Genomic DNA, 26075 nt, shown 5'->3' on the forward strand with positions numbered 1-26075 from the left:
GCAAGTCTGTGATATTTTGTACAATGGAGAAGGCACAATACCTGTAAGTTAACAAACAAAAGTATCATTTTTAACATTAGCATTTAAAAACCCTCAAAAATTCTTTTTGGTCGATTTTTCGATTGCAGTCTAACCTCGAAAAGACGCAAGAGAGACAGAAAATCAAACATACAAACTTCACCAAACGTATTCATTTAACAAATGCATTTCAAAATGGAAGTGAATTCTCGAAACGCTTCCTGGTAAGCAGCAAAAATTAAGTAACTAGTGAAGTTCTCATTATTTATTTTTAAAAAAAGACTGCTCTCTCCGGGAATGTGATGAGACACTCTTAGATCGTGTACTTCATTGCAGGATGTGATGACTCGTAATAATTTGCTACAACACATTCCATTAAGACCCATGAGCCCCCTTTTGTAATGTCCAGGGGACCATTATGAATCGCAGCGACTTCATTGTAATTATTGTCTTTGAACAGAGGAGTCATTTGTGTACGTCTCACTTCGTATTTCTTGCAGTTACCTTCTGCACTATACTGTGGCAATTCTTTCTATGTATGGCACAAGTTTTTCGAGCTATGATACTTCACAGTGACAATGAGGCGGCAGTTACTTTGGAATTTAAGTTTTGCATGCCACTGTAGATTGGAGTGGCAAGGCATGAGGTATTCGTAGCTGTAATCGCTTTTAAAGCATTGTTAAAAGTATCAGTATTGTTGTTGTAATTATTATTATTGCCATTGTTATTATTATAGCTATTGTTTACAGCTATCCAGTTAACAGGATTGTTATTCTATTTATTATCATTATTATTGTCATAGTTATTATTATTATTATTATGTTATTGTTTATTATTATTCGTTACTGCGTCGCATCACGCCCCCATCGTACATTGAATAATGTCGTATGCCGTCTATTAAAGTGTAAGGCCCAACCTCGTAGAGATTAGGCCTACTGAGCGATACCAGATACTCGGAAAATAACCGTTATTGTGTCTACATAAATAAGGATAATATTAAAAGTTCCCATTGTAGGGAAGCAGCCTACTCACGCTGTATAAAATTCACATCAGTCTTTCCACTGTGTGCCAGCCTAGTCCGCTGTAACTAGCTCTGACGTCATAAATGTTGCGCAATACTTTAAAAATCAAGTAAATAACCTGAAACGTTTCTAGCATGTCCGGAGTAATACTAAATCAATATACACTCCTGGAAATGGAAAAAAGAACACATTGACACCGGTGTGTCAGACCCACCATACTTGCTCCGGACACTGTGACAGGGCTGTACAAGCAATGATCACACGCACGGCACAGCGGACACACCAGGAACCGCGGTGTTGGCCGTCGAATGGCGCTAGCTGCGCAGCATTTGTGCACCGCCGCCGTCAGTGTCAGCCAGTTTGCCGTGGCATACGGAGCTCCATCGCAGTCTTTAACACTGGTAGCATGCCGCGACAGCGTGGACGTGAACCGTATGTGCAGTTGACGGACTTTGAGCGAGGGCGTATAGTGGGCATGCGGGAGGCCGGGTGGACGTACCGCCGAATTGCTCAACACGTGGGGCGTCAGGTCTCCACAGTACATCGATGTTGTCGCCAGTGGTCGGCGGAAGGTGCACGTGCCCGTCGACCTGGGACCGGACCGCAGCGACGCACGGATGCACGCCAAGACCGTAGGATCCTACGCAGTGCCGTAGGGGACCGCACCGCCACTTCCCAGCAAATTAGGGACACTGTTGCTCCTGGGGTATCGGCGAGGACCATTCGCAACCGTCTCCATGAAGCTGGGCTACGGTCCCGCACGCCGTTAGGCCGTCTTCCGCTCACGCCCCAACATCGTGCAGCCCGCCTCCAGTGGTGTCGCGACAGGCGTGAATGGAGGGACGAATGGAGACGTGTCGACTTCAGCGATGAGAGTCGCTTCTGCCTTGGTGCCAATGATGGTCGTATGCGTGTTTGGCGCCGTGCAGGTGAGCGCCACAATCAGGACTGCATACGACCGAGGCACACAGGGCCAACACCCAGCATCATGGTGTGGGGAGCGATCTCCTACACTGGCCGTACACCACTGGTGATCGTCGAGGGGACACTGAATAGTGCACGGTACATCCAGACCGTCATCGAACCCATCGTTCTACCATTCCTAGACCGGCAAGGGAACTTGCTGTTCCAACAGGACAATGCACGTCCGCATGTATCCCGTGCCACCCAACGTGCTCTAGAAGGTGTAAGTCAACTACCCTGGCCAGCAAGATCTCCGGATCTGTCCCCCATTGAGCATGTTTGGGACTGGATGAAGCGTCGTCTCACGCGGTCTGCACGTCCAGCACGAACGCTGGTCCAACTGAGGCGCCAGGTGGAAATGGCATGGCAAGCCGTTCCACAGGACTACATCCAGCATCTCTACGATCGTCTCCATGGGAGAATAGCAGCCTGCATTGCTGCGAAAGGTGGATATACGCTGTACTAGTGCCGACATTGTGCATGCTCTGTTGCCTGTGTCTATGTGCCTGTGGTTCTGTCAGTGTGATCATGTGATGTATCTGACCCCAGGAATGTGTCAATAAAGTTTCCCCTTCCTGGGACAATGAATTCACGGTGTTCTTATTTCAATTTCCAGGAGTGTATGTTGAATATCAGTTCAATAACTTTAACCATTTTCGAAATTTGGACGTTTTTCTGTAAAAATCATTGGCGCAACAGAAAAGAGGTAGAAACTTAAAAATTTAGATTTAGATTCCTTTTTCATAATAATTTAGTAGAAACAGTATTCTGGATCTCACAAATTAAAATTTTGGTAGAAATTCATGATTTTCTGGTTTTTGTCTTAGAAATTAAGGAAGCAAGATAGATTAAGTAGGCGAATAAATAAAGCTAGGATGTTTAAATTTAAGTAGAAGGGAGATCCGCTATAATCATAAAGATGTGAGAAGTTTCAACCGAACAACTATAAAACCATAGCTATAGCGTATCTCCAAAGAGCAAGCTCAGAGCTCGTCTACTGCATGTAGTGTAATTAAATTAATTATCTCGTCCAAAATATTTGACTTAGCCACGTCAGACTTTTATTATGATTACTTACCTGTGTGCTGATTGCACATTTAAATTGAGAGGGCCATCAGCAAAGGAAGCAATGATTTATTCGATAACTTAAAGTGGAGCATTACTAGCCCAGCGGCTAGTCGGGTGAGCAGATTTGATCAGGCGTTCCCTTAGCCGTCCGCACCGCGGCTTTATATACAAGACCGCTGCATGAGAAAGAAAGGCCCCAGTTCTCTCCAGACGCTGATTAGCGCACCACCTGTGCCGGGAGTCGCGTCGCGTCGGTATCATTACTATAAACAGCCTCGGATGCCGTAATAAGTTACTCGGGATACGCGTAACCATGAAATCGTTTTCAAGTGAAGTGTTAATTCTGGGATGACTTTAATGATCTATCTTCAGTTTGCATATGTTGTATTTTCGCGTACCGCCGCGGGACACACATTCTACCATTATTTAGCGTGGCGTTTGATGAACATTATCTTCAAATTATGGCGACCATTCACTTAAACATTTAATTTGAACAGTTATAGTGGCATCAGTGCATTAGACTCTGAACTGCTCTGGTAGTTGGATTGTCTGGATTCTTTTTTGGTCTGTGACTTTTAGAATATAGTGAACATTTTAGAGAGAATCGTTTTTGATTATGAATCCCAGACAATCTCCCAATCCTCAGAGCTATAAGCTGTAGCTATAAATGTATTTCTCAGATGAAGTGGGCACTAGGAATTCTAATTACAGCCTTCACGTTTTGCTAATCACTTTCTGGTTGCCAATATTGTAGTTAGAGAGCCAGTGATGAGAATGGCATCAAACAGCATAAATACAAAACATTTTATTCACAATTATATAACCCGCCACCCCACACCATGCTCACAGTTTTATTTCTATTTGATGTAAATTCTACAATCTTCCTTGTCTAAAACTTCAATTAAGTAGTTGTAGAATAACACTTGTTGTTTCGCGGACGGGGAAATCGTTTTTCAATGAACAACAAAGCCAGTTGATAAAGTCTGGTCTGCGACAGTGCATTTCGAAGATAAGTTTTGATTCTCTTCAACACCGAAAATGATCTTTCTGTTGAAGCTCTGGTTGCTGGAATGGTTACAATTAATTTCATTAGTCCTGATGCTTCAGGTACTGTTACACTGAGACCAGGGAGGTGAGGTATTGACTCTGTCTAAATACTAGCTTGTTCTAGAATTCCTATGAAGTATGTTATCACAGATAGTTCCGTCCTTAGTAGAGGGATATCAAACCGTCTGCAGTAGGGGCAGCCACAGGGAAGTTGTCTGTTTATTGACCATACTTTTCACAATTCATAAGTGAAAGAAACTCCAGATTATCCAAGTCAGCCCACCTGCCAGTGAACAGACGCGAGGGAGCATCAACAATTTCACAAAACAAGGCACGGTACGGTACTTCTCTGTGAGTCACGTCATTCCATTGCTTCTTTTTTTTGGAAGCTCACTTTGCTTTCTTCCGTCTCGGTTTTAGACCACATTTCTTCAAATTTACCACGAAGTTCCTGTAACTCAGTCTTAAACTGGCCAACTTTCTTGAAACAGCATTCGAAGTCAGAGAATTTAGCTTTCAGTATTTTGAAAAGAGGTACTGACTACGGAAGTATACACAAAGAAACATAAATTAAGAAATTGAAACTAAATTGCTTAAGCGTGAGTTAAAAGCCTTTGGCACACGCCTGTGTTTCGCCATACCTCTGATTAAGATCATCTTTCATAGACTTGAAATGTTCTTCGAGCTGAGTGTTATAGTTCACCACTAGCTCGATTAATCTTGTGTTGTATAACGATCTGGTACTGGATAGAAGGAAAACGGTTCTTGATCAGTTCATCCAATGAGTTGCATTTTTAGGTGATTTGGATAAAAAAGAAACACAACCAGAAACTGTCTGCAAAAATATTTTGCTCTCCTGTATATGTTCAATAGACAGTTTCAATACTAAATTCAGTTTATAAGGATGGCAATGTACGAAGAGAAGTGAGGGATATTTGCCTCTTATAAGTTTTTTACCCCATTATGTTACCCAGCCATGATGGCACAGCCATGGCGGCACAGCCATCCTATGTCAGAGCTACAAGTCTTCTAAGCACTCCGTCTTCAGGCCACGAGTGGCCTACCGGGACCATCCGACCGCCGTGTCATCCTCCATGGAGGATGCTGATAGGTGGGGCGTGGGGTTAGCACACCGCCCTCCAGGTCGTTATGATGGTATTCTTGACCGAAGCCGCTACTATTCGGTCGAGTAGCTCCTCAATTGGCATCACGAGGCTGAGTGCACACCGAAAAATGGCAACAGTGCATGGCAGCCTGGATGGTCACCCATCCAAGTGCCGGCCACATACGACAGTGCTTAACTTCGGTGATCTCACGTGAACCGGTGTAGCCACTGTGGCAAGGCCGTTGCCACTACAAGTCTTCTACCACAATGAAATTCACTAATGCTGTCAGACAGATGCCTACTAAACTAGCAGCACTTTAGTTCTCAATGACATTAACAAATCCCAAAAATCTCTCACACATTTCACCAGCAGATAACTCATATCGCAGGTCCGCCTGTTTATATCGCCATCGTGTCACCGTGTCACCGACTGCTTACAATCTTCTTCTTGCCATGTATTGATTTCCTTGGAGATGAAATATCTTCAAAATTCCAGTTCACATGATAACACTGTCTCGCCATGCAGGCGGACTAGGTAAAAACAACGTGCGCACTCAGTGTCCTGCGGTCTTCATAAATAGAACATCCAAAATAATCAGCAGCAATCAGATAGGGATATCCAAGAGTCTGTTCACCCCCTTAATACATCAGGATGTGAGGCCGCCAATGAACACTGGGCACGTCAACCAACAGCTGCGAAACATCCTCGTCTACTTCACGGAAATCCGCTGCCTGCACCAGTTGCCTCAACATTTTAGTACCTTTACACTTTAAGTTGAACGACAAAGAGACAGCAATGAAATCCGATCGAAAAGAAACACCCGGATAAAACATGGAAACGTATATGTGCGAACATCACCAACCCCATTCTTACGTCGGACATAGCTGCTATATTATGACATCGTAAATGAAAAGATCACCACAGGCGACAAGATGCATGAAATTAAACTATGCCCTACACCATATTGTAACCATTGTCATCTTATAGACACACTGGCTCACACCTTCGTTTGCAGAGAGAACATCGTGGTGTGAAACTGGACGAGGAAGGAGTTATCGATTATTAAGAGGACGACAGAGAATGCGATCGCTATGGACGATGTGTTGCACCCGGAGTGGCACATGTTCCCTGCCGCAAAGAACAATGCGCGTACTGCATTCTCACGCAACAACATGCAGACCTCAAAGCATTCATTTTTTATATTACGGAACAACATCATAATTTGAAAAAACATCCTAAGTATAAACAGTTGTTCCAAAACTTTCTTATTTGCACTTTGCCCCAAAACTAAGCGTCATTCCACGTTGTATTACTTCATGTTCATAAAAGCAACTTACATACAGTTGAGGAGCGCAAGCGCGTCAAAGCCACATGCACACACGCCAGTCAAGATAACTATAAATACTCAAAGGAGAAATGCTGTGAAATTTGTTGGAGAAACCTTTGCTTTGCTTTTACTTTCTTTATTTTAAACTGGCGATTACATGTTGCTGCGAAGTAAATTTCATTTCCAAATGGTGAGAAGCTACCACCACAGAAGAAGCAACTTTCCTTCCTTTTCTTTACGTTTATTTGTTACGAATGGCACTCATGCGCAACATTCATTTGGATATTAAAAGAAGAAACCCACGACATGAATGTAATATCCTCCTTATATTCTGATGCATCCTAGCTGCGAGAAAGGATCTTTCACAGTGTGACGGTGAGAGTTCAGAAAAGATAAACAGAGAAACCCAAACTCGGGAAATTATACCCTTCGAGAAGAGCAACTTGAAGCAGTTTCTTAAAAAGCTCTTATTTTCTGATATCTCGCAGCAATGGCGGCTGTCGTTTCATTTTTTAACAATAGAAGTAGGCTTCCTTTGAAAATATGTCCTTCCGTATTCAGCCACGCGGGGTAGCCGGGCGGTCTTGGCGCCTTGCCACGGTTCGCGCGGCTCGTCCCGTCGGAGGATCGAGTCCTCCCTCGGGCATGGTGAAACATCCCATTAGAAAAATTAATAATGACAGTGCTGGTAAACCTCTTACGTTATTTGATTTTCTAACAGCTGAGCAAAACTGAACGTACTCAGACATTTCTCTCTTTACTTATTCTGATCAACAGTAAACTGACACACAATATGAAACTTCCTGGCAGATTAAAACTGTGTGCCCGACCGAGACTCGAACTCGGTAGAGCACTTGCCCGCGAAAGGCAAAGGTCCCGAGTTCGAGTCTCGGTCGGGCACACAGTTTTAATCTGCCAGGAAGTTTCATATCAGCGCACACTCCGCTGCAGAGTGAAAATCTCATTCTGGGAACATCCCCCAGGCTGTGGCTAAGCCATGTCTCCGCTATATCCTTTCTTTCAGGAGTGCTAGTTCTGCAAGGTTCGCAGGAGAACTTCTGTAAAGTTTGGAAGGTAGGAGACGAGATACTGGCAGAAGTAAAGCTGTGGGTACCGGCCGTGAGTCGTGCTTCGGTAGCTCAGTTGGTAGAGCATTTGCCCGCGAAAGGCAAGGTCCCGAGTTCGAGTCTCGGTCGGGCACACAGTTTTAATCTGCCAGGAAGTTTCATATCAGCGCACACTCCGCTGCAGAGTGAAAATCTCATTCTGACACACAATATTTTTTTTTAGCGCAACGCAATCTGTCTTTCAATAATCCCTACAAAATAATGGCCCTGACTAACGATAATGTATATCTTTCATGAATCACTTACCTCACAAAAATCTTCGTTACTCAAACTACTGCAATACAGCGTGCGCCAATACTGCCAGCTAAATAGAAGATTCTAACTACTGAAGACACTAACTACTGATAGGCATAGTTAGCAAATGAAAGATTTTGATGGAGAACAAACAATGTATTAATCTTAATAGTGTTCAAAAGTCATAATACATATATCAGTTCATGACATCTGATCTTACAAATTTCGTTTTTCTGACGGACACACGTCCAGATCGTCCGCTCTCAAAACCCTGCCATCACTCTTCCCACATCCACCACTGCTGGCGGCTCACCTCCAACTGCACAACGCTACGCGCTGTTCACATCCAACTGCCCGACACTACAATAGCGAATATTCCAACAATGCCAACAGCCACAGATTGCACATAGCACAGTCAGTGATTTTCATACAGAGCGCTACGTGGCGTTACCAACATAAACACCTAAACAGCCTACTTACAATGGGTGTGTGTGTGTGTTGTTCTTAGCGTAAGTTAGTTTAAGTTAGATTAAGTAGTGTGTAAGTCCAGTGACCGATGACCTCAGCCGTTTGGTGCAATAGGAGCTTATCACCAGTTCCGAGTTTCCTTCCGTATTCAAGACTACTGTCAGAGAAAAAAATCATTAGTAAAGTCACGGAATTGACAACATTGTTAAACAACACAGAACGCTAACAAGCTAGCGATGTTTCCAGAATGAGATTTTCACTCTGCAGCGGAGTGTGCGCTGATATGAAACTTCCTGGCAGATTAAAACTGCGTGCCCGACCGAGACTCGAACTCGGGCCCTTTGCCTTTTGCGGGCAAGTGCTCTGCCATCTGAGCTACCGAAGCACGACTCACGCCTGCCCCTCACAGCTTTACTTCTGCGATGTTATTTACAATGCTGCGCTCTCGCAGGCGAAAACGATAATTCAGGCTATTTATCACTGAGAGTTCATGTATTGTATTTCTTGTATATAATTACTGTCTTTTACTATCACATGAATTCATTTTCATGTCTTATTACTTCACAATAATTGTACCTGCAGCTTCACTTGAACCTTTATATAATGGCTTTCAGATGTGTAGCTGCCCATAACACAAACTAGGCTCCGTGTCCCGTGCTCGTAATTGTACCTGCAGCTTCACTTGAACCTTCATATAATGGCTTTCAGATGTGTAGCTGCCCATAACACAAACTAGGCTCCGTGTCCCGTGCTCGACTCTGCAAAATGCAGACACTGGGGCAACCAAGCCAGCGATATGATGATGTATGCCAAAAATCGTGAAATAAATGCAATATAAAATACACTACTGGCCATTAAAATTGCTACACCACGAAGATGAGTGCTACAGACGTGAAATTTAATCGACTGGAAGAAGATGCTGTGATATGCAAATGATTAGCTTTTCAGAGCATTCACGTACAACGTGCTGACATGAGGAAAGTTTCCAACCGATTTCTCATACACAAACAGCAGGTGACCGGCGTTGCCCGGTGAAACGTTGTTGAGATGCCTCGTGTAAGGAGGAGATATGCGTACCATCACGTTTCCGACTTTGATGAAGGACGGATTTTAGCCTTTCACGATTCCGGTTTATCGTATCGCGACAATGCTGCTCGCGTTGGTCGAGATCCAATGACTGTTAGCAGAATATGGAATCGGTGGGTTCAGAAGGGTAATACGGAACGCCGTGCTGGATCCGAACGGCCTCGTACCACTAGCAGTCGAGATGACAGGCATCTTATCCGCATGGCCGTAACGGATCGTGCAGCCACGTCTCGATCCCTGAGTCAACAGATGGGGACGTTTGCAAAACAACAACCATCTGCACGAACAGTTCGACGACGTTCGCAGCAGCATTGGCTATGAGCTCGGAGACCATGGCTGCGGTTATCCTTGACGCTGCATCACAGACAGGAGCTCTTGCGATTGTGTACTCAACGACGAACCTGGGTGCAGGAATGGCAAGACGTCATATTTTCGGATGAATCCAGGTTCCGTTTACAGCATCATGACGGTCACATCCGTGTTTGGCGACATAGCGGTGAACTCACTATGGAAGCGTGTATTCGTCATCGCCACACTGGCGTATCACCCGGCATGGGGTGACGTGCGTTACAAGTCTGGGTCACCTCTTGTTCGCATTGGCGGCACTTCGAACAGTGGACGTTAAACTTCAGATGTGTTACCACCCGTGGCTCTCCCGTCCATTCAATCCCAGCGAAATCCTACATTTCAGTAGCATAATGCACGACCACGTGTTGCAGGTCCTGTACGGGCCTTTCTGGATACAGAAAATGTTCGACTGCTGCCCTGGCCAGCACATTCTCCAGATCTCTCACCAACTGAAAACGTCTGGTCAATGGTGGCCGAGCAGCTGACTCGTCACAATACGCCAGTCACTATTCTTGATTAACTGTGGTATCGTGTTGAAGCTGCATGGGCAGCTGTACCTGTATACGCCCAATGCCCAGGCGTATCAAGGCCGATATTACGGCCAGATGTTGTTGTTCTGGGTACTGGTTTCTCAGGATCTATGCACCCAAATTGCGTGAAAATGTAATCACATATCAGTTCTAGTATAATATATTTGTCCAATTTATCATCTGCATTTCTTCTTGGTGTAGCAATTTTAATGGCCAGTAATGTAAAAATATCAGCACTCGATAATGCCATTTTGATATCGATATATCAGAGATAAAAATATCGCCCGCGCTGTGTGTTGCAGTGCACGGGCGAGACGACGGCGTACATCGTGTCGTTCGGCGTGGCGGCGTGGCTGCTGCCGCTGGCCCTCATCTCGTACTGCTACTGCGCCATCTGCAGGGCCGCCCTCAGGGCCAAGGGCGACGCCGCGCAGGGCCACGACGGCCGCCACACGCACTCCGCCAAGCGCCGCACCGAGCTGCGCCTCGCAGCAGTCGTCAGTAACTCGCCTCAGCTTAGCTCAGCAGTTAGCTTACAACGGGACAGTTTGTACATTTTTTGTCGTACCTGAGGTTCACTGCTGTAATATTACTCCCCCGAAGCAAGTCTCAAAGATTCTGAAGAAAATCGATTTTGAGGTCTACTCAGAGTGTATAATTCACCAAAATATAAAATGGGCCGCGTGGTTCTGTGGCAGAATGATTGTCTGCCAAGTGTGCGTCCCGGGTTCGACTCTCGACCGATGGAAATTTTTAAACAAAGGTGCACGGTCCACGGGCGTTACCGTGAAGGGCAGTATACATCAACAATCCTCGGTAGCGTTCGAGACTGGTAATCGCAGGTTCGAGTGACGTTTCGGTCATTATATTTTTCCTTTTCTGTCTAAGTAGAATAATTAAGTCACTTATACATTCCCTCTAAGACAAAAAATTCGACACGCTACAAATACGAGGGAAATAGGTACATGTGACGCATACGCGCAGAAAAAAAAATCACAAATTCAGAAAAAATTATCATTTATGCAAGAGAAAGAGCTGTACAGCAAGTTAAAAAAGAGATAGGGTGATATATACGTGTGTATGATGAATCCCTTCCCTCAAAAATATTTCTCCTCTTCATACTTGGTCTGTGTTACCACAGATGACGTGTCACTGATCTCATTTGTAGTAAGACTGCAGTACACGTGAGGTGTCTATTTGCTCCCACCTCCCCGAGTGGAATGCATAAGTTCTATGGAATGTTCACCAACCTGCAGTCTTCCACAGTTGTTGTCCCCTGCGCAGAAAACTGCACGTAGGTCGTGAATCCGTTATCTTGAGGCTGTAAGAAACTCTTAGCGAGGAACTGTTGTTTTAGAAATGATTAAATTTCCAATCAGTTTGCTTATACAGGATGCCAGTCGCTTTTTATTGGCAGAGTCACAAATGATTTTAATTTTTCAGCAAATTAATGAACTCCATATTCCCATAATTAGTATCACACTGTTCTCAACTATATGTCTAAATAACCATACAATGCTAATAAAGTCTTAAGTTACGTTGGTCGTGAGAGACTACATGTCTGTCTTGCAACACTGCCGAACCACCTCTATTCACAAATTAGACATTGCAAATTAAGTTGGCAATATTGTTGTTATTTCCTTCCTACCTCTTTCACATCCAGTTTCCTTTCCATTGCTTTCAACCCAAATATTCATGTATGTGTCCCAGTTGCTTCATCATCAGTGGGAACCCAGAAAGTCTGATTGATGTAGTGCTACACAAGACACATGCTTTACTTTAACTGAAATGCTGCAAATCTTTTGATTGTAGTGTTCTACCTATCGGTAGTGCTAGTGATGACTGTGGGTATGTTTACAAACATCACAACAGCAACACATCTGGGCCAGACACTGGGGTGATACAACGCTTCTGAATGCGTGTGTAGATGCACTGCGCAGTAACTGGTGAGGTGGCTGGGTTGTAGCAGATGCCTCGCTCGGCCGGCAGGTGGCGGGAGTGGTGGGGCTGTGGTTCGTGTCCTGGACGCCGTATGCAGTGGTGTCGCTTCTGGGCGTGTTGGGCCTCCACGGCGCCATCTCGCCACTGGGCTCGATGCTGCCAGCGCTCTTCTGCAAGACAGCCTCGTGCCTCGACCCGTTCCTGTATGCAGTGACGCACCCGCGCTTCCGGCGCGAGCTGGCAACGCTGTTGCGGCGGCCGCGGCAGCTGTTGCAACGTCGCTGGCACTGTGGGTGGGCGTGGGGTCGCCACCGGCCGGCCGGCCACCACGGGGGTCTGCGATTCTCTGTGGCGCCCCCCTGCAGCCTGGGCCCACACAGTGGCTTCCACACTGGCGTCTCGCACCGGCGACCCTCCGAAACCAGCGAGGTAACTTACCAGCCGCCTTCTTTTTTATTTATCACGGTGTCACACTAAATTCTTCCACAAAATTTCGAGTGAGCTTCCGTATGTCAATAACTTGCTGCCACATGGTTTCAGACCATAGTCTTCTGCCCATCATCAGGTGTATTCTGGTGACTGTACACTGAGCCCCCATATTTAACACCCCACCGCTACAAGTGCAGTGTAACCAGTTGTCAATGTGCATGCATTGCTTGCTTCTGCTGCTTTTGCTGCTGCAATGCCCTCCACAGTCAAAACTCGCCTCGTCTATGTCAGACCGACCGTCTTTATGAGGATCACTTTATCCTTATGTTTTCTTTGTAATCTGCCTATTCTGATGGAAACATTCCCAATATGAGAGCTGGCCATTGTGGCCGAGCAGCTCTAGGCGCTTCAGTTCGGAACTGTGCTGCTGCTACACTCACAGGTTCGAATCCTGCCTCAGGCATGGATATGTGTGATGTCCTTAGGTTAGTTAGGTTTAATTAGTTCCAAGTCTAGGAGACTGATGACCTCAGATGTTAACTCTCATAGTGCTCAGAGCCATTTGAACACAATATGAGCCAGGTAAGCTGTCATCTTGAAGGTCTCATCCTCATCCTCATCCTTGTTCAACAGTTTACATTTCTGTACCGCTCTCTGTACCTGCTGAGATGAATATCCATTTTCTGGGACGTGGTCCTACAAAAATAGAGTGCTTTGAAAATATAAGGCTAAAGCGATTTTTTTATCCTTGATAAAAAAAATTTGGCACTTCTGGGATCGGTCAGAGAGATCTTAGAGATGCAGATGGCAGATGTTTGTAAGATTGCATGTGACGGAGGCAAACCATAGGAGAACCATAGGACACTCAATGTTCAAGACCATGGAACACCAACGGTGTATTCGCCTCCTCCAGTCTAGCTAATCAGCTTTATTTCTGCTGGTCATTCGATAAAATACAATGCAACAAAAACTGTAGTTCATACTTCAGATTTCTGGTATTTATTTATCAAAGAATCATTATAAATACCACTACCTGGGGCTTTTACCAACCAGGAAGGCAGTTTCCAGTTGGGTTCCACGTAGAATCCTGTCATAGATAAACTTAATGATTTGTGCAGCTGGCACTGTCCCACGAAGGTCGGTCTCACGTCAATGATGGGAGTTTCCCCGATTTCCAGTTGGATTCTGTATGGAATCCTGTCACAGAAAAGCTTCATGCTTTGGCGTAGCTGGTGCGGTTCTGCGACTTTACTTTGTGAAGACGATCGATCTCACAGCAACACGGTGACGAGTTTTCACCAAAGAGGATGCTATCAAAAGTGCTGAGACGTGGAGCAGGAGTGCACATGATCAAGCAACACAAGCACAGAAACAAATGGATGCGTCACGCATGTACCAGACAAGTTTTAAATAGGGGGGCCCAGTGTACTGTCGCCATCATACATATCCAGGTGGCCAGAAGACGCTGCACGGACTGTCGTGCTACTGACATATGGCACTTCGCACAAAATTTTATAGTGAAGTCGTACACTGGGAAAGTTTTAAATTCCAAATAGTAAATTCTTTATATACACTCCTGGAAATGGAAAAAAGAACACATTGACACCAGTGTGTCAGACCCACCATATTTGCTCCGGACACTGCGAGAGGGCTGTACAAGCAATGATCACACGCACAGCACAGCGGACACACCAGGAACCGCGGTGTTGGCCGTCGAATGACGCTAGCTGCGCAGCATTTGTGCACCACCGCCGTCAGTGTCAGCCAGTTTGCCGTGGCATACGGAGCTCCATCGCAGTCTTTAACACTGGTAGCATGCCGCGACAGCGTGGACGTGAACCGTATGTGCAGTTGACGGACTTTGAGCGAGGGCATATAGCGGGCATGCGGGAGGCCGGGTGGACGTACCACCGAATTGCTCAACACGTGGGGCGTTAGGTCTCCACAGTACATCGATGTTGTCGCCAGTGGTCGGCGGAAGGTGCACGTGCCCGTCGACCTGGGACCGGACCGCAGCGACGCGCGGATGCACGCCAAGACCGTAGGATCCTACGCACTGCCGTAGGGGACCGCACCGCCACTTCCCAGCAAATTAGGGACACTGTTGCTCCTGGGGTATCGGCGAGGACCATTCGCAACCGTCTCCATGAAGCTGGGCTACGGTCCCGCACACCGTTAGGCCGTCTTCCGCTCACGCCCCAACATCGTGCAGCCCGCCTCCAGTGGTGTCGCGACAGGCGTGAATGGAGGGACGAATGGAGACGTGTCGTCTTCAGCGATGAGAGTCGCTTCTGCCTTGGTGCCAATGATGGTCGTATGCGTGTTTGGCGCCGTGCAGGTGAGCGCCACAATCAGGACTGCATGCGACCGAGGCACACAGGGCCAACACCCGGCATCATGGTGTGGGGAGCGATCGCCTACACTGGCCGTACACCACTGGTGATCGTCGAGGGGACACTGAATAGTGCACGGTACATCCAAACCGTCATCGAACCCATCGTTCTACCATTCCTAGACCGGCAAGGGAACTTGCTGTTCCAACAGGACAATGCACGTCCGCATGTATCCCGTGCCACCCAACGTGCTCTAGAAGGTGTAAGTCAACTACCCTGGCCAGCAAGATCTCCGGATCTGTCCCCCATTGAGCATGTTTGGGACTGGATGAAGCGTCGTCTCACGCGGTCTGCACGTCCAGCACGAACGGTGGTCCAACTGAGGCGCCAGGTGGAAATGACATGGCAAGCCGTTCCACAGGACTACATCCAGCATCTCTACGATCGTCTCCATGGGAGAATAGCAGCCTGCATTGCTGCGAAAGGTGGATATACACTGTACTAGTGCCGACATTGTGCATGCTCTGTTGCCTGTGTCTATGTGCCTGCGGTTCTGTCAGTGTGATCATGTGATGTATCTGACCCCAGAAATGTGTCAATAAAGTTTCCCCTTCCTGGGACAATGAATTAACGGTGTTCTTATTTCAATTTCCAGGAGTGTATTTACGAGTTGTTTCCAGCAGTACCTGCTCATACAGTTTGTGCACAGCATCTTGCAGCACAGAGAGGTGAGCTAGAGGTGGAGGTACCATTACTGATACAAAGTGGCTCAATATGGCACCTGGCGCCTTTCAGTGTCCAGAAGAGTTCGAAAGCGCAGGATTGCATTCTGCACAGCAGAACAAAATATGTCTGTAAGCATGCTGGCTGCCTCTCTTGATATGCTGCATTTCAGATCAGCACACGTGGGAATGCTCCCCTGGAAAACCTTGTCCTTCAGGTAGCCCCACAACCATAAATCACAGGGAATGAGATTAGGTGATCATGCTGGCCAAGCATTTGAAAACGATCGGCTGATAATTCGATCGTTTCCAAATGTGTTTCAGAGAAGCAGCTGAACTTCACGAGCGGTGTGTGGTGGAGCCCCATCTTGCATGAAAACTGTTGAGTTCAATGCGTCTCTCTCCTCTAGGGTGTTATTTACATGCTGGCGAAGCATATCCCAGTAATGCTGGCCAGTCACATTGCATGTCTTTGGTCCTTGAGCGCCAGCCTGTTCAAACAAGAAAGGCCCAATGATCAACATAGCCATGAAGCCACATCACACAGTGACATGTTCACCACACAGACAAACTTCATGCACAGTGATTGGAGGTGAAGATCCTCACACTCAGCAATTCTGTGTGTTCTCTTCGCCTGTCAGAGGAAAATGAGCTTCATCTATCCATAGAACAATCCAAGGCCAGCCCTCATCAACTTCAGTCCTAGCAAAAAAGTGGAGAGTGAAATCAACACGTCTTTGTGCGTCCTGTGGTGCAAGTTGCTGTATGCTATGGGTCTTGTATAGATACCATTTGAGAATGGTTCGAAGCACCTTCATGGTGGACCACGGGATTTTCAACTGTCGTGACACAGCATGCACGCTGCTTGACGACCGGGAGTTGCGCGCAGAGTTGTCTGCCATAGCAACAGCAATTTCGACAACCACCTGTAGTGCGACCAGTCGTCGGCTTCTTCCTGGAGCGACGCCCATTTCTCCAACTGATTCGAAATTCTTCATCACGCTCCACACAGCAGGTGAGACAGAGGGCTCTTCCATAATCATTTCAGCCGGCGATATTCTCAAAGTGCAGCTGCAGCATTACTGTTGTTTTGATAACAGAGCTTCACGAATAATGCCCTTCTCCTTTGATCCAAGCTCGTGTTGACACGTCAACAAGTGCACTGCGACTAGTCAGGTGTGTGAGATTATGAATCATGAAGACTGATCATGCCACCTGGTGGCCTTAGTTGGAACTGGACGGTGATCCTGTGATACATGGACATCATGCACCCCATACTCTGGACATTAATGCTACCAAGTTTGGTACTTGTACAGTAATTAGTTTCCATGTTATAACGCGTTAAATAGGGAAAGTTTAATTACAAAAAAATGGTTCAAATGGCTCTAAGCACTATGGGACTTAACTTCTGAGGTCATCAGTCCCCTAGACTTAGAACTACTTAAACCTAGCTAACCTAAGGACATCACACACAACCATGCCCAAGGTAGGATTCGAACCTGCGACTGTAGCAGCAGCGTGGTTTCGGACTGAAGCGTCTAGAACCGCTCGGCCACAGCGGTTAGCTTTAATTACAACCACCAGGTATGTTCACAAATAAGCATTTCACGTGGCTGCACTGTTCACACGTTGCTTTTTACATGTCGATTTGAAAAACTTTCAGAACCACTCATTCAAAAAAATGGTTCAAATGGCTCTGAGCACTATGGGACTTAACTTCTAAGGTCATCAGTCCCCTAGAACTTAGAACTACTTAAACCTAACTAACCTAAGAACATTACACACATCCATGCCCGAGGCAGGATTCGAACGTGCGACAGTAGCGGTCGCGTGGGTCCAGACTGAAGCGACTAGAACCGCTCAGCCACACCGGCAGGTCAGTTATCTCAGATGTTGACAGATGTGAACTTTTATCACAAATGATTCAGAGTAACCTATCTGATTGTGTGGTACGTCGGCACTATTATCCGCTGTACGTGCATAAAAGAACGTCAAAAATTAATTTTGCACACAAACGTCAACCTTTTGGCGACACATTCCGCTCGATGGCTCTGACGAAGGCTGCAGCATTCCTTAATAGTGTATCCCAACTCTTTCTAGTAGACCTATAGTTAACGTGCGTCTGTGCGAGGAGCCTTGCACACTTGCCCCTTCACCAAACCACTTTGAAGTCTTCATTACGCCAGTGACCTCTGACGAACTGCATTTAGAAGGATAATAGTCCTCTCTCATACACTGCATCCAAACAGTGTCAAAGGCAGCATGAATACGCTGCTCCAGTGTCTCCACATCTGGAATGGCTCTGCATGGACGATACTTTTGAGATGGCCCCATAACCGGAAATCACATGGGTTCAGAACCAGTGAACGAGCAAGCCATGCAACTGGATGCCCTACTCCGATCCATCAACCAGGGACGACACGATTGAGATATGTCCGGACGTTAGCGGTGAAGAGGGCTAGAGCACCATCATGTAGCAGCCACAAAATCCATAGAATCATCAATGGAACTTCTTCCAGCAGGGGAGTCAAAGTCATCTGCAAGAAACACCGGATAGTTCTGGCCTGTTAGGTGACGTGGAAGGAAGACCGGGCCAAGAAACAGTCGCCAGTTAAACCAGGCCACACATTTCTGCTGCACCGATGCTGATGATTCACTGTCACCATACCATCGGGGTTCTGCATACTATCCCACAGATGATTGTTATGAAAGTCGAAGATACCATTCCGCATAAAGGTGGCCTCATCTGTGTATAGGATGGATGACACAAATCCCAGAATCGTGGTTGCCTTGTGAAGAAACCAATGCCAAAACTGCTCCCAATATGGAAAGTCTGTCGCTAGTAAGCCCTGCACACGCTGTAAGTGATAAGGATAGTAACATTTATTATGGAGAATGTTCCACATGGTCGTCTGGCTTTCCCTGTACTGCCAGGTCAACTGCCCGGTACTGACACAGTGGTCGCCTTCCACAGTGTTAATTACATTTTCCTCCAAGTCTGTGTCTGAACATTTCGGGTACGTCCTTCATTATTTCATGCTTCCTGAAACGACCCTATCTAAGACAAACGGCAAAACACTTTTGCTAACATTAACTGCTGTGGTTGATGTCGGCAGGGATAGGTCTACTGATGCAACCTTGCTGCCCGCCGCCTGTTGCTATTTGCCTAGAAATAGTAAACACCATGTCGGCAGGTACTCAGTTCGAATACGTATCCATTGTGTACAACTCTGCATCACATCCTCTACAAGGTGAGTCAACAAGAGAAGTGATTCAGACACAACATTACCAATTACTATGGCAGGAGAGGGCACTAGCGCATGGCGTATTAGGAACATTACCACCTTCTAGGAGGAAGCTATGCATACTGTAACTGTGGCTGCATGGTACAGCACCGCATGTGCTCCAGCACAGCATGGTATTACACCGCAGCCTCTGTAACGAAGTATGACTGAATAAGTGGTCTCTATCAAGGAGATCATGCATTTCCAGACATACGTTTATTAGACCTTTTTTGTTCTGTATCCTCGCAGCGATTAATCCCTATAGTTTGTACACGTTGGAAAAAATCACCCTGTAGAATCACAGCGATATTCCATAAAGTCCAGGAGCCAATAAGCCACGAATACGTTTTTCATATTAAAAATGTGAAACCAGGATTAGAGCTGAGGGAAGGGGGAGTGGTAGTGGGAAGGAGGGAAATTCATATTAGTATTACACTGAACGATTAAATAAGTTGTATGGATAACGATTACTCCCATGAGGTACTATCACCTTTCTGTACTTCCTATCAAATTCAGTTGTTGGGTAATGATATGTTTGCACACTCGTGGTACCAGGCTGTATAAAAAGATGGCAGTTTCGGAATATTGATCTGTCCTGGTTACTAGCAGACGCTCGTGACAGCAACTGCGTAACAATCCCTGACCAAAAAAAGTGAAGCACTTGGAAGAGGAGGTGGAAATAAATACGAACTTCACACGTTGAGAGAGTACGCGATGCTATTTCAGTGATTACAAAATAGAATCAAAAGAAATTGGCATTATGAGTTCACTTATCAGTATGATTTATCTGGTCTGGATGCATGCCCTGACTTGGTTGGGGGCGGTGTCCTCTCCTAGGAAACCTAACGCACAACAGTTATAACTGTTCCTTGATATCCCAGAAGTGGCACATGGGTGGTGTTGACATCCAAGTTGGTCCCGCATATGTTCTATTAGGGACAAATCAGAAAATCTTACTGACCACGAGAGTACTTAAATATCACCCACACATTTCATACAGGCATGTGCCAAGTGTGAATATGCATTGCCCTGTTGAAAAATGGTACCACGTCACTGTTGCATGAGAGCTGATGAGTGAGGATGCAGGATGTACCACTGTGCCATCAAAGTTCCGTCAGTTACTAGCAGCCGTGACGTGAAGTTATACGTGATGCCTCCCCACACCATGATGCGAAGAGTGACATTGCTGTGCCTCTCCAAAACTTGGAAGACTGGGGTAGTGCAGACCCACAATTTATATGTGAACACAATGTGACCATATCCATCAACAGTGCGTGATCCCCCTGGCACAGCACCACTAAAAACGCAACCGTTTGTTTTGTAGTCTTAATGATACCTACACATCAGACAGTAATTGCCCAGTTCGTCTGCTACTAGTCTCCAACTAACGGTGTGGGATGAGCTAGTAAGTTGCAGGGAGTCGATTAGTTGTTCTAGGATAGTAGATATGCGACAGTTATTGTACAACTTACTGAATACAGCGTTTGACCCTTGTGGTGGTCAGACGTGTTCGTCCAGAATCTTGACTACGTATATACCTGCACTCATGTTCCCACGTAGTCCAACAATGGGCCAGTGTCACATCCAAATGCTCCAAAAATCAGGATATCCCTCGACTTGACCGCCAGCCAAATCGAGATGCACAATGAAGGTCCCTTAAAACTGACGGGTGCTAATAACGCTGCCTTGGACGAGTATGTGGCATCTCTGTGTCCTTCACAGTCATCACTCACCATCTGACATTGGTCACACCCCTTGTCCCCTTGTATACCCTACCAAACCTGATAACAACAGTACACACACACACAACACTAATGCTATCTTCTGGCTAACATGTTGTAGAAAACTGCGACTTCATTCATTTACATACTCTTCAATGGAGTGTACGTGTGCAAAGTTACACTGTCAGGCCGCCAGGTCTTCTGGATTTATCACTTTTTTTTATCAGGTGGTGTGCTATAAGTAGAGACCGTATTATATGCATTTGCATGTTGCATATGCATTTGCATATTTGGCTCCTTTTCGCCGGTTATTGCATATTTTAACTAAAAACTAGTGACGATGCATATTTTCACACTAAGTTTTGATGTCTCACACATTGACTGTGACCTAGAACTGCGTGCAATCGCTACCCAAATGGCCACTGCCTAGCGCAATCATTACAGAAGAGCAACATGAACAGGCAGGCATAGTCAACGCCCCTGCGCCCGTGCCCCCGGTTAATCCCCTCCGTTGTCATACCCTATGCGTCGGCAACAATTCAGTTAAACTACGCAAGCTTTTAGTCGCACGTCCATTGTTTCAGTTTAGCTTTCTGTTTACGTGCACACAGTTGAACGTGTTTACGACGTGTAGTGTATAACGTGTTGTGCGCCGTGCCACGGAAGAAGGAAACGTCGTTTTCGTGGATATTGGCTCCGAGCACTATGGGTCTTAACATCTGAAGTCATCAGTCCCCTAGAACTTAGAACTACTTAATCCTAACTAACCTAAGGACACCACACACATCCATGCCCGAGGCAGGATTCGAACCTGTGACCGTAGTAGTTGCGCGGTTCCAGACTGAAGCGCCTAGAACCGCTCGGCCACACCAGCCGCCCTTTCGTGGATAGCTAATCATCCTGAAACATTTACATACTACGGAATTGTTTTATATTGTCGAGTTTTCGGGGAAAACGTTTGCTGCAAACAAAAGTTTCAAATAGACCAGCATTTCAAGACAAGTCCTCATATACAGGGTGTTTCAAAAATGACCGGTATATTTGAAACGGCAATAAAAACTAAACGAGCAGCGATAGAAATACACCGTTTGTTGCAATATGCTTGGGACAACAGTACATTTTCAGGCGGACAAACTTTCGAAATTACAGTAGTAATTTGTGAATGGGGGTATTAGAAAAACATTTCTAGAATCTTCTGCAAATGAAAGGGTGTTTGTGTTCATTTCACCTGCTGCTCCCTATATGATCAAGGCAGGAAACGCCCTCCGAGTATTTTATCCCAATTTGATTCATGTGACGTCCTTTGCTCATGGACTATATCGCTTTGCTGAAGAAGTACTTTACACGTTTGTGAATGCAAATAAACCGATTTCATCCACAAAGACAGTATTTCTAAAGTCTCCTGCTCGCATCAAGGCCTACAAAGAAAAACTACCAAATGTGCCTGTACCTTCCGAACCAGTGGTAAGTCGTTGGAGTACGTGGGTCGAAGCTGTGTTGTTTTACAACGAACATTTCCAGGCCATTAGAGGGGCAGAAAACGACTTCGATAGTGCAGAGGCTTTGGCAGTTCGCCAGTGCAAGGAAAGCTTTTAATGATTCCTGTATTAAAAAAGACATTACTGTGTTTGGCACTCATTTTTGCCATCTACCTGCAAGTATTAAAAAGCTTGAAACTCACGGTTTGGCGTTGAATAAATCTATTCAGTTAATGAATAAAATTATTACGGCGAACTCCTCATTGCCGGAAATATTCCCAAGAAAACTTAAATAAAAGTTTGAAAACATTTTAAACAATAACCCAGTCTCTGAATCCTTGTGCCAAATTGATAGTTTTATTAATTGGATGTGTGAACTTTTACCAAAAACAGTAAGTGCCAACATAGCACTGAAATTCAAATACTGCCCAGATACCTCAGTTGATGTGGAACGGCCCATTTCTGCTTATAAAAATGTTCTGAGTGATCGAAGACACAATATCAGTACCGAACATTAGGAACAGTACTTGGTTGTTTATGTTTACAATAGTAAAAAATGTAAAATAGATTGTAAATGATGCTTTGGTCCAATAGTATTAATTAAAAGTTAATGCTGCTCAAAAAATTCATGATTGTATGTTTTTTTAAATAAAATATTTAGTTTTTGAGCGTGCCCTTCTGCGTGCGAATGTCTCGAAGTTGGTCCTGTACATATTTATTGTTTCGCTGCGACTCACTCGCATCGCATCCGCTTGTTACCGACAACAATAGCAAAGAAGGAAAACTTCTTGAAACATGGTATGCGTCCCCATTTTGCAAATTTTTCGTTAATAATCGCAGAAAGGCCCCCTCCCTAACCTCTACCAGAAAGTATTCACAAAATGATGTCAGCGTTCTAAATTTACCGATATTTCGCGTGGCCAGCGCTATTCTTCATAACTGATATGCACAGGTTCTACTTTGAGATACAATTCCCGCAGCAACTACCATATTCTTAGATTATTTGATCTTGCACATCTCGACACTTTTTTAAGCATTTTTCATACATACACTACTGGCCATTAAAATTGCTTCACCAAGAAGAAATGCAGCTGATAAACGGGTATTCATTGGACAAATATATTATACTAGAACTCACATGTGATTACATTTTCACGCAAATTTTGGTGCATAGATCCTGAGAAATCAGTACCCAGAACAACCACCTCTGGCCGTAATAACAGCCTTGATACGCCTGGGCATTGTGTCAAACAGAGCTTGGATGGCGTGTACAGGTACAGCTGCCCATGCAGCTTCAACACGATACCACAGTTAATCAAGAGTAGTGACAGGCGTATTGTGACGAGCCAGTTGCTCGGCCACCATTGACTAGACGTTTTCAATTGGTGAGAGATCTGGAGAATATGCCGGCCAGGACAGCAGTCGAACGTTTTCTGTATTCAGAAAGGCCCGTACAGGACCTGCAACATGCGGTCGTTCATTATCCTGCTGAAATGTAGGGTTTCGCAGGGATCGAATGGAGGGTAGAGCCACGGGTCGTAACACATCTGAAATGTAACGTCCACTGTTCAAAGTGCCGTCAATGCGAACAAGAGGTCACCGAGGCGTGTAACCAATGGCACCCCATACCATCACACCGGGTGATACGCCAGTGTGGCGATGACGAATACACGCTTCCAATGTGCGTTCACCGCTATGTCGCCAAACACGGATGCGACCATCATGATGCTGTTAACATAACCTGGATTCATCCGAAAAAAAATGAGGTTTTCCCATTCGCGCACCCAGGTTCGTCGTTGAGTACATCATCGCAGACGCTCCTGTCTGTGATGCAGCGGCAAGGGTAACCGCAGCCATGGTCTCCGAGCTGACAGTCCATGCTGCTGGAAACGTCATCGAACTGTTCATGCAGATGGTTGTTGTCTTGCAAACGTCCCCATCTGTTGACTCAGGGATCGAGAAGTGGCTGCACGATCCGTTACAGCCATGCTGGTAAGATGCCTGTCATCTCGACTGCTAGTGATACGAGGTCGTTGGGATCCAGCACGGCGTTCCGTGTTACCCTCCTGAACCCGCCGATTACTTATTCTGCTAACAGTCATCGATATCGGCCAACGCGAGCAGCAATGTCGCTATACGATAAACCGCAATCGCGATAGGCTACAATCCGACCTTTATCAAAGTCGGAAAGGTGATGGTACGCAATCCACCTCCCTACACGAGGCATCACAACAACGTTTCACCAGGCAACGCCGGTCAACTGCTGTTTGTGTATGAGAAATCGGTTGAAAACTTTCCTCATGTCAGCACGTTTTAGGTGTCGCCACCGGCGCCAACCTTGTGTGAATGCTCTGAAAAGCTAAGCATTTGCATATCACAGCGTCTTCTTCCTGTCGGTTAAATTTCACGTCTGTAGCACGTCATCTTCATGGCGTAGCAATTTTAATGGCTAGTAGTGCATTTTAAGATTTTTATGATGCATGTAATCCGGTCTGTAACCACACGCATTACGTTGCCCCTTGGAGTGTTGTGTTGTCATTAGCCAGTACGCCCCCTTGTGCACAGATGGACGTGGAGGAGGTGATGGTGATGGTGGACCTGCGCTCGCAGTCGCAGTCGCAGCAGGAGGACTCGTGGCCGCCGCCCCCGCAGCAGGGGGCGGCGGCGCGTCCCGGCGCCCTGCCGCTGGCGGTGGCGCCTTTCCCACCCCCGGCGTCGCGCGCGCTGCAGCCGCCCAGCTGGTTCGCGCCGCCGCTGCCCCACGTGGACCGCCGCACCAGCCTGCGACGCGGCCGCTCGCGATGACCACCCCTGCCCCGCCCCACCTGCAGCGGCCGCGGTCCACTCGCGCCTCCTGTATCTGCGAGACGACAGCTGGGCTGGCGCTCTGCTTAAACGTCACGCACTGTGGCAGTGATACGAGCGTGCAGCCAGCCTACACCTCGTCACTGCACGAGAGAGTCCCACACTTCGAGAGCAAATATATACGTGTCACAGTAGTACGATATGGAAATCACTCTGACAGTACTATTACCGCTTTGTTAACTCTACTGAGTAACAAGTAAACCAGAGGCTCTACTCCAGGTTGTAATCTTACCCTCCCACACATTTCCATTAAATTTCTCTGTCTCTAAAACCTTCGTAAAGTTCGAGAGGCGTAAGGTATACAAAAGAAAAACTTTTTACTTATCTTCATTTTCTCTTGTTGTTGGCTGCAGTTGTCGCGTCCAGGAGTACATTCCTGAGGTTGAAATTTTGATTTTTGTAGATTCCTTTATTTTTTGTCGCATTTTTCAGTATCACACTGACTTTACAATTTCCGCTTCAGAACACAAATGCACATGGTTAAAATGATAAATACGTCTGTTTCCATCAGAGGCTTGCCCACTACTACTTACATTATGTGGTACTCACAACATTCCAAAGAGTTTACGAACTTTCCTGACAAAAGAAGAATCTTTGCAAAGACATATCATTATTTACTACCCGTGAGGCCATTTTCTAGGATGGCCTTCGGCTGTGCGTGTGAGGTATGACTTTTGAGGTTATTTTATTGGGATTCTAATAACTGTACCACAGTGACCTATAACGACCTTGCCTAAAATCAAAGTACCTGTTTCCAGACCTTATACCGTTTGGCATAAATACATATTCTCTATAAGCCTCACTAAACTGACGCACTAAATCATCCGAATTAGGCTTATAATACCACAGTTCTTCCAACACTAAAACAGCTGCAAAATAATTAATCTTGTTGCCATAAAACGTTATAGCAAGTTCATCAATCCTCTGTTGAACAGTTTAAGCATTCACTTGAGCACGA

The 26075-nt window shown here is 45.9% G+C and overlaps 1 protein-coding gene across 1 annotated transcript in view; it reads left to right on the plus strand.

Annotated features, from left to right (window-relative positions):
* The window catches only part of LOC124597213 (opsin, ultraviolet-sensitive-like), a 186076-nt gene extending 161019 nt beyond the window's left edge, over window positions 1-25057 (plus strand). Inside the window, exons 4-6 of the mRNA XM_047135924.1 lie at window positions 10647-10841; window positions 12334-12714; window positions 24818-25057. Coding sequence (XP_046991880.1) covers window positions 10647-10841; window positions 12334-12714; window positions 24818-25057 — 816 coding nt within the window. The remainder of the gene's footprint in view (window positions 1-10646; window positions 10842-12333; window positions 12715-24817) is intronic.
* Window positions 25058-26075: the final 1018 nt, after the last annotated feature.

The sequence above is a fragment of the Schistocerca americana genome, chromosome 1, assembly GCF_021461395.2.
Source record: "Schistocerca americana isolate TAMUIC-IGC-003095 chromosome 1, iqSchAmer2.1, whole genome shotgun sequence".
NCBI lineage: Eukaryota > Metazoa > Arthropoda > Insecta > Orthoptera > Acrididae > Schistocerca > Schistocerca americana.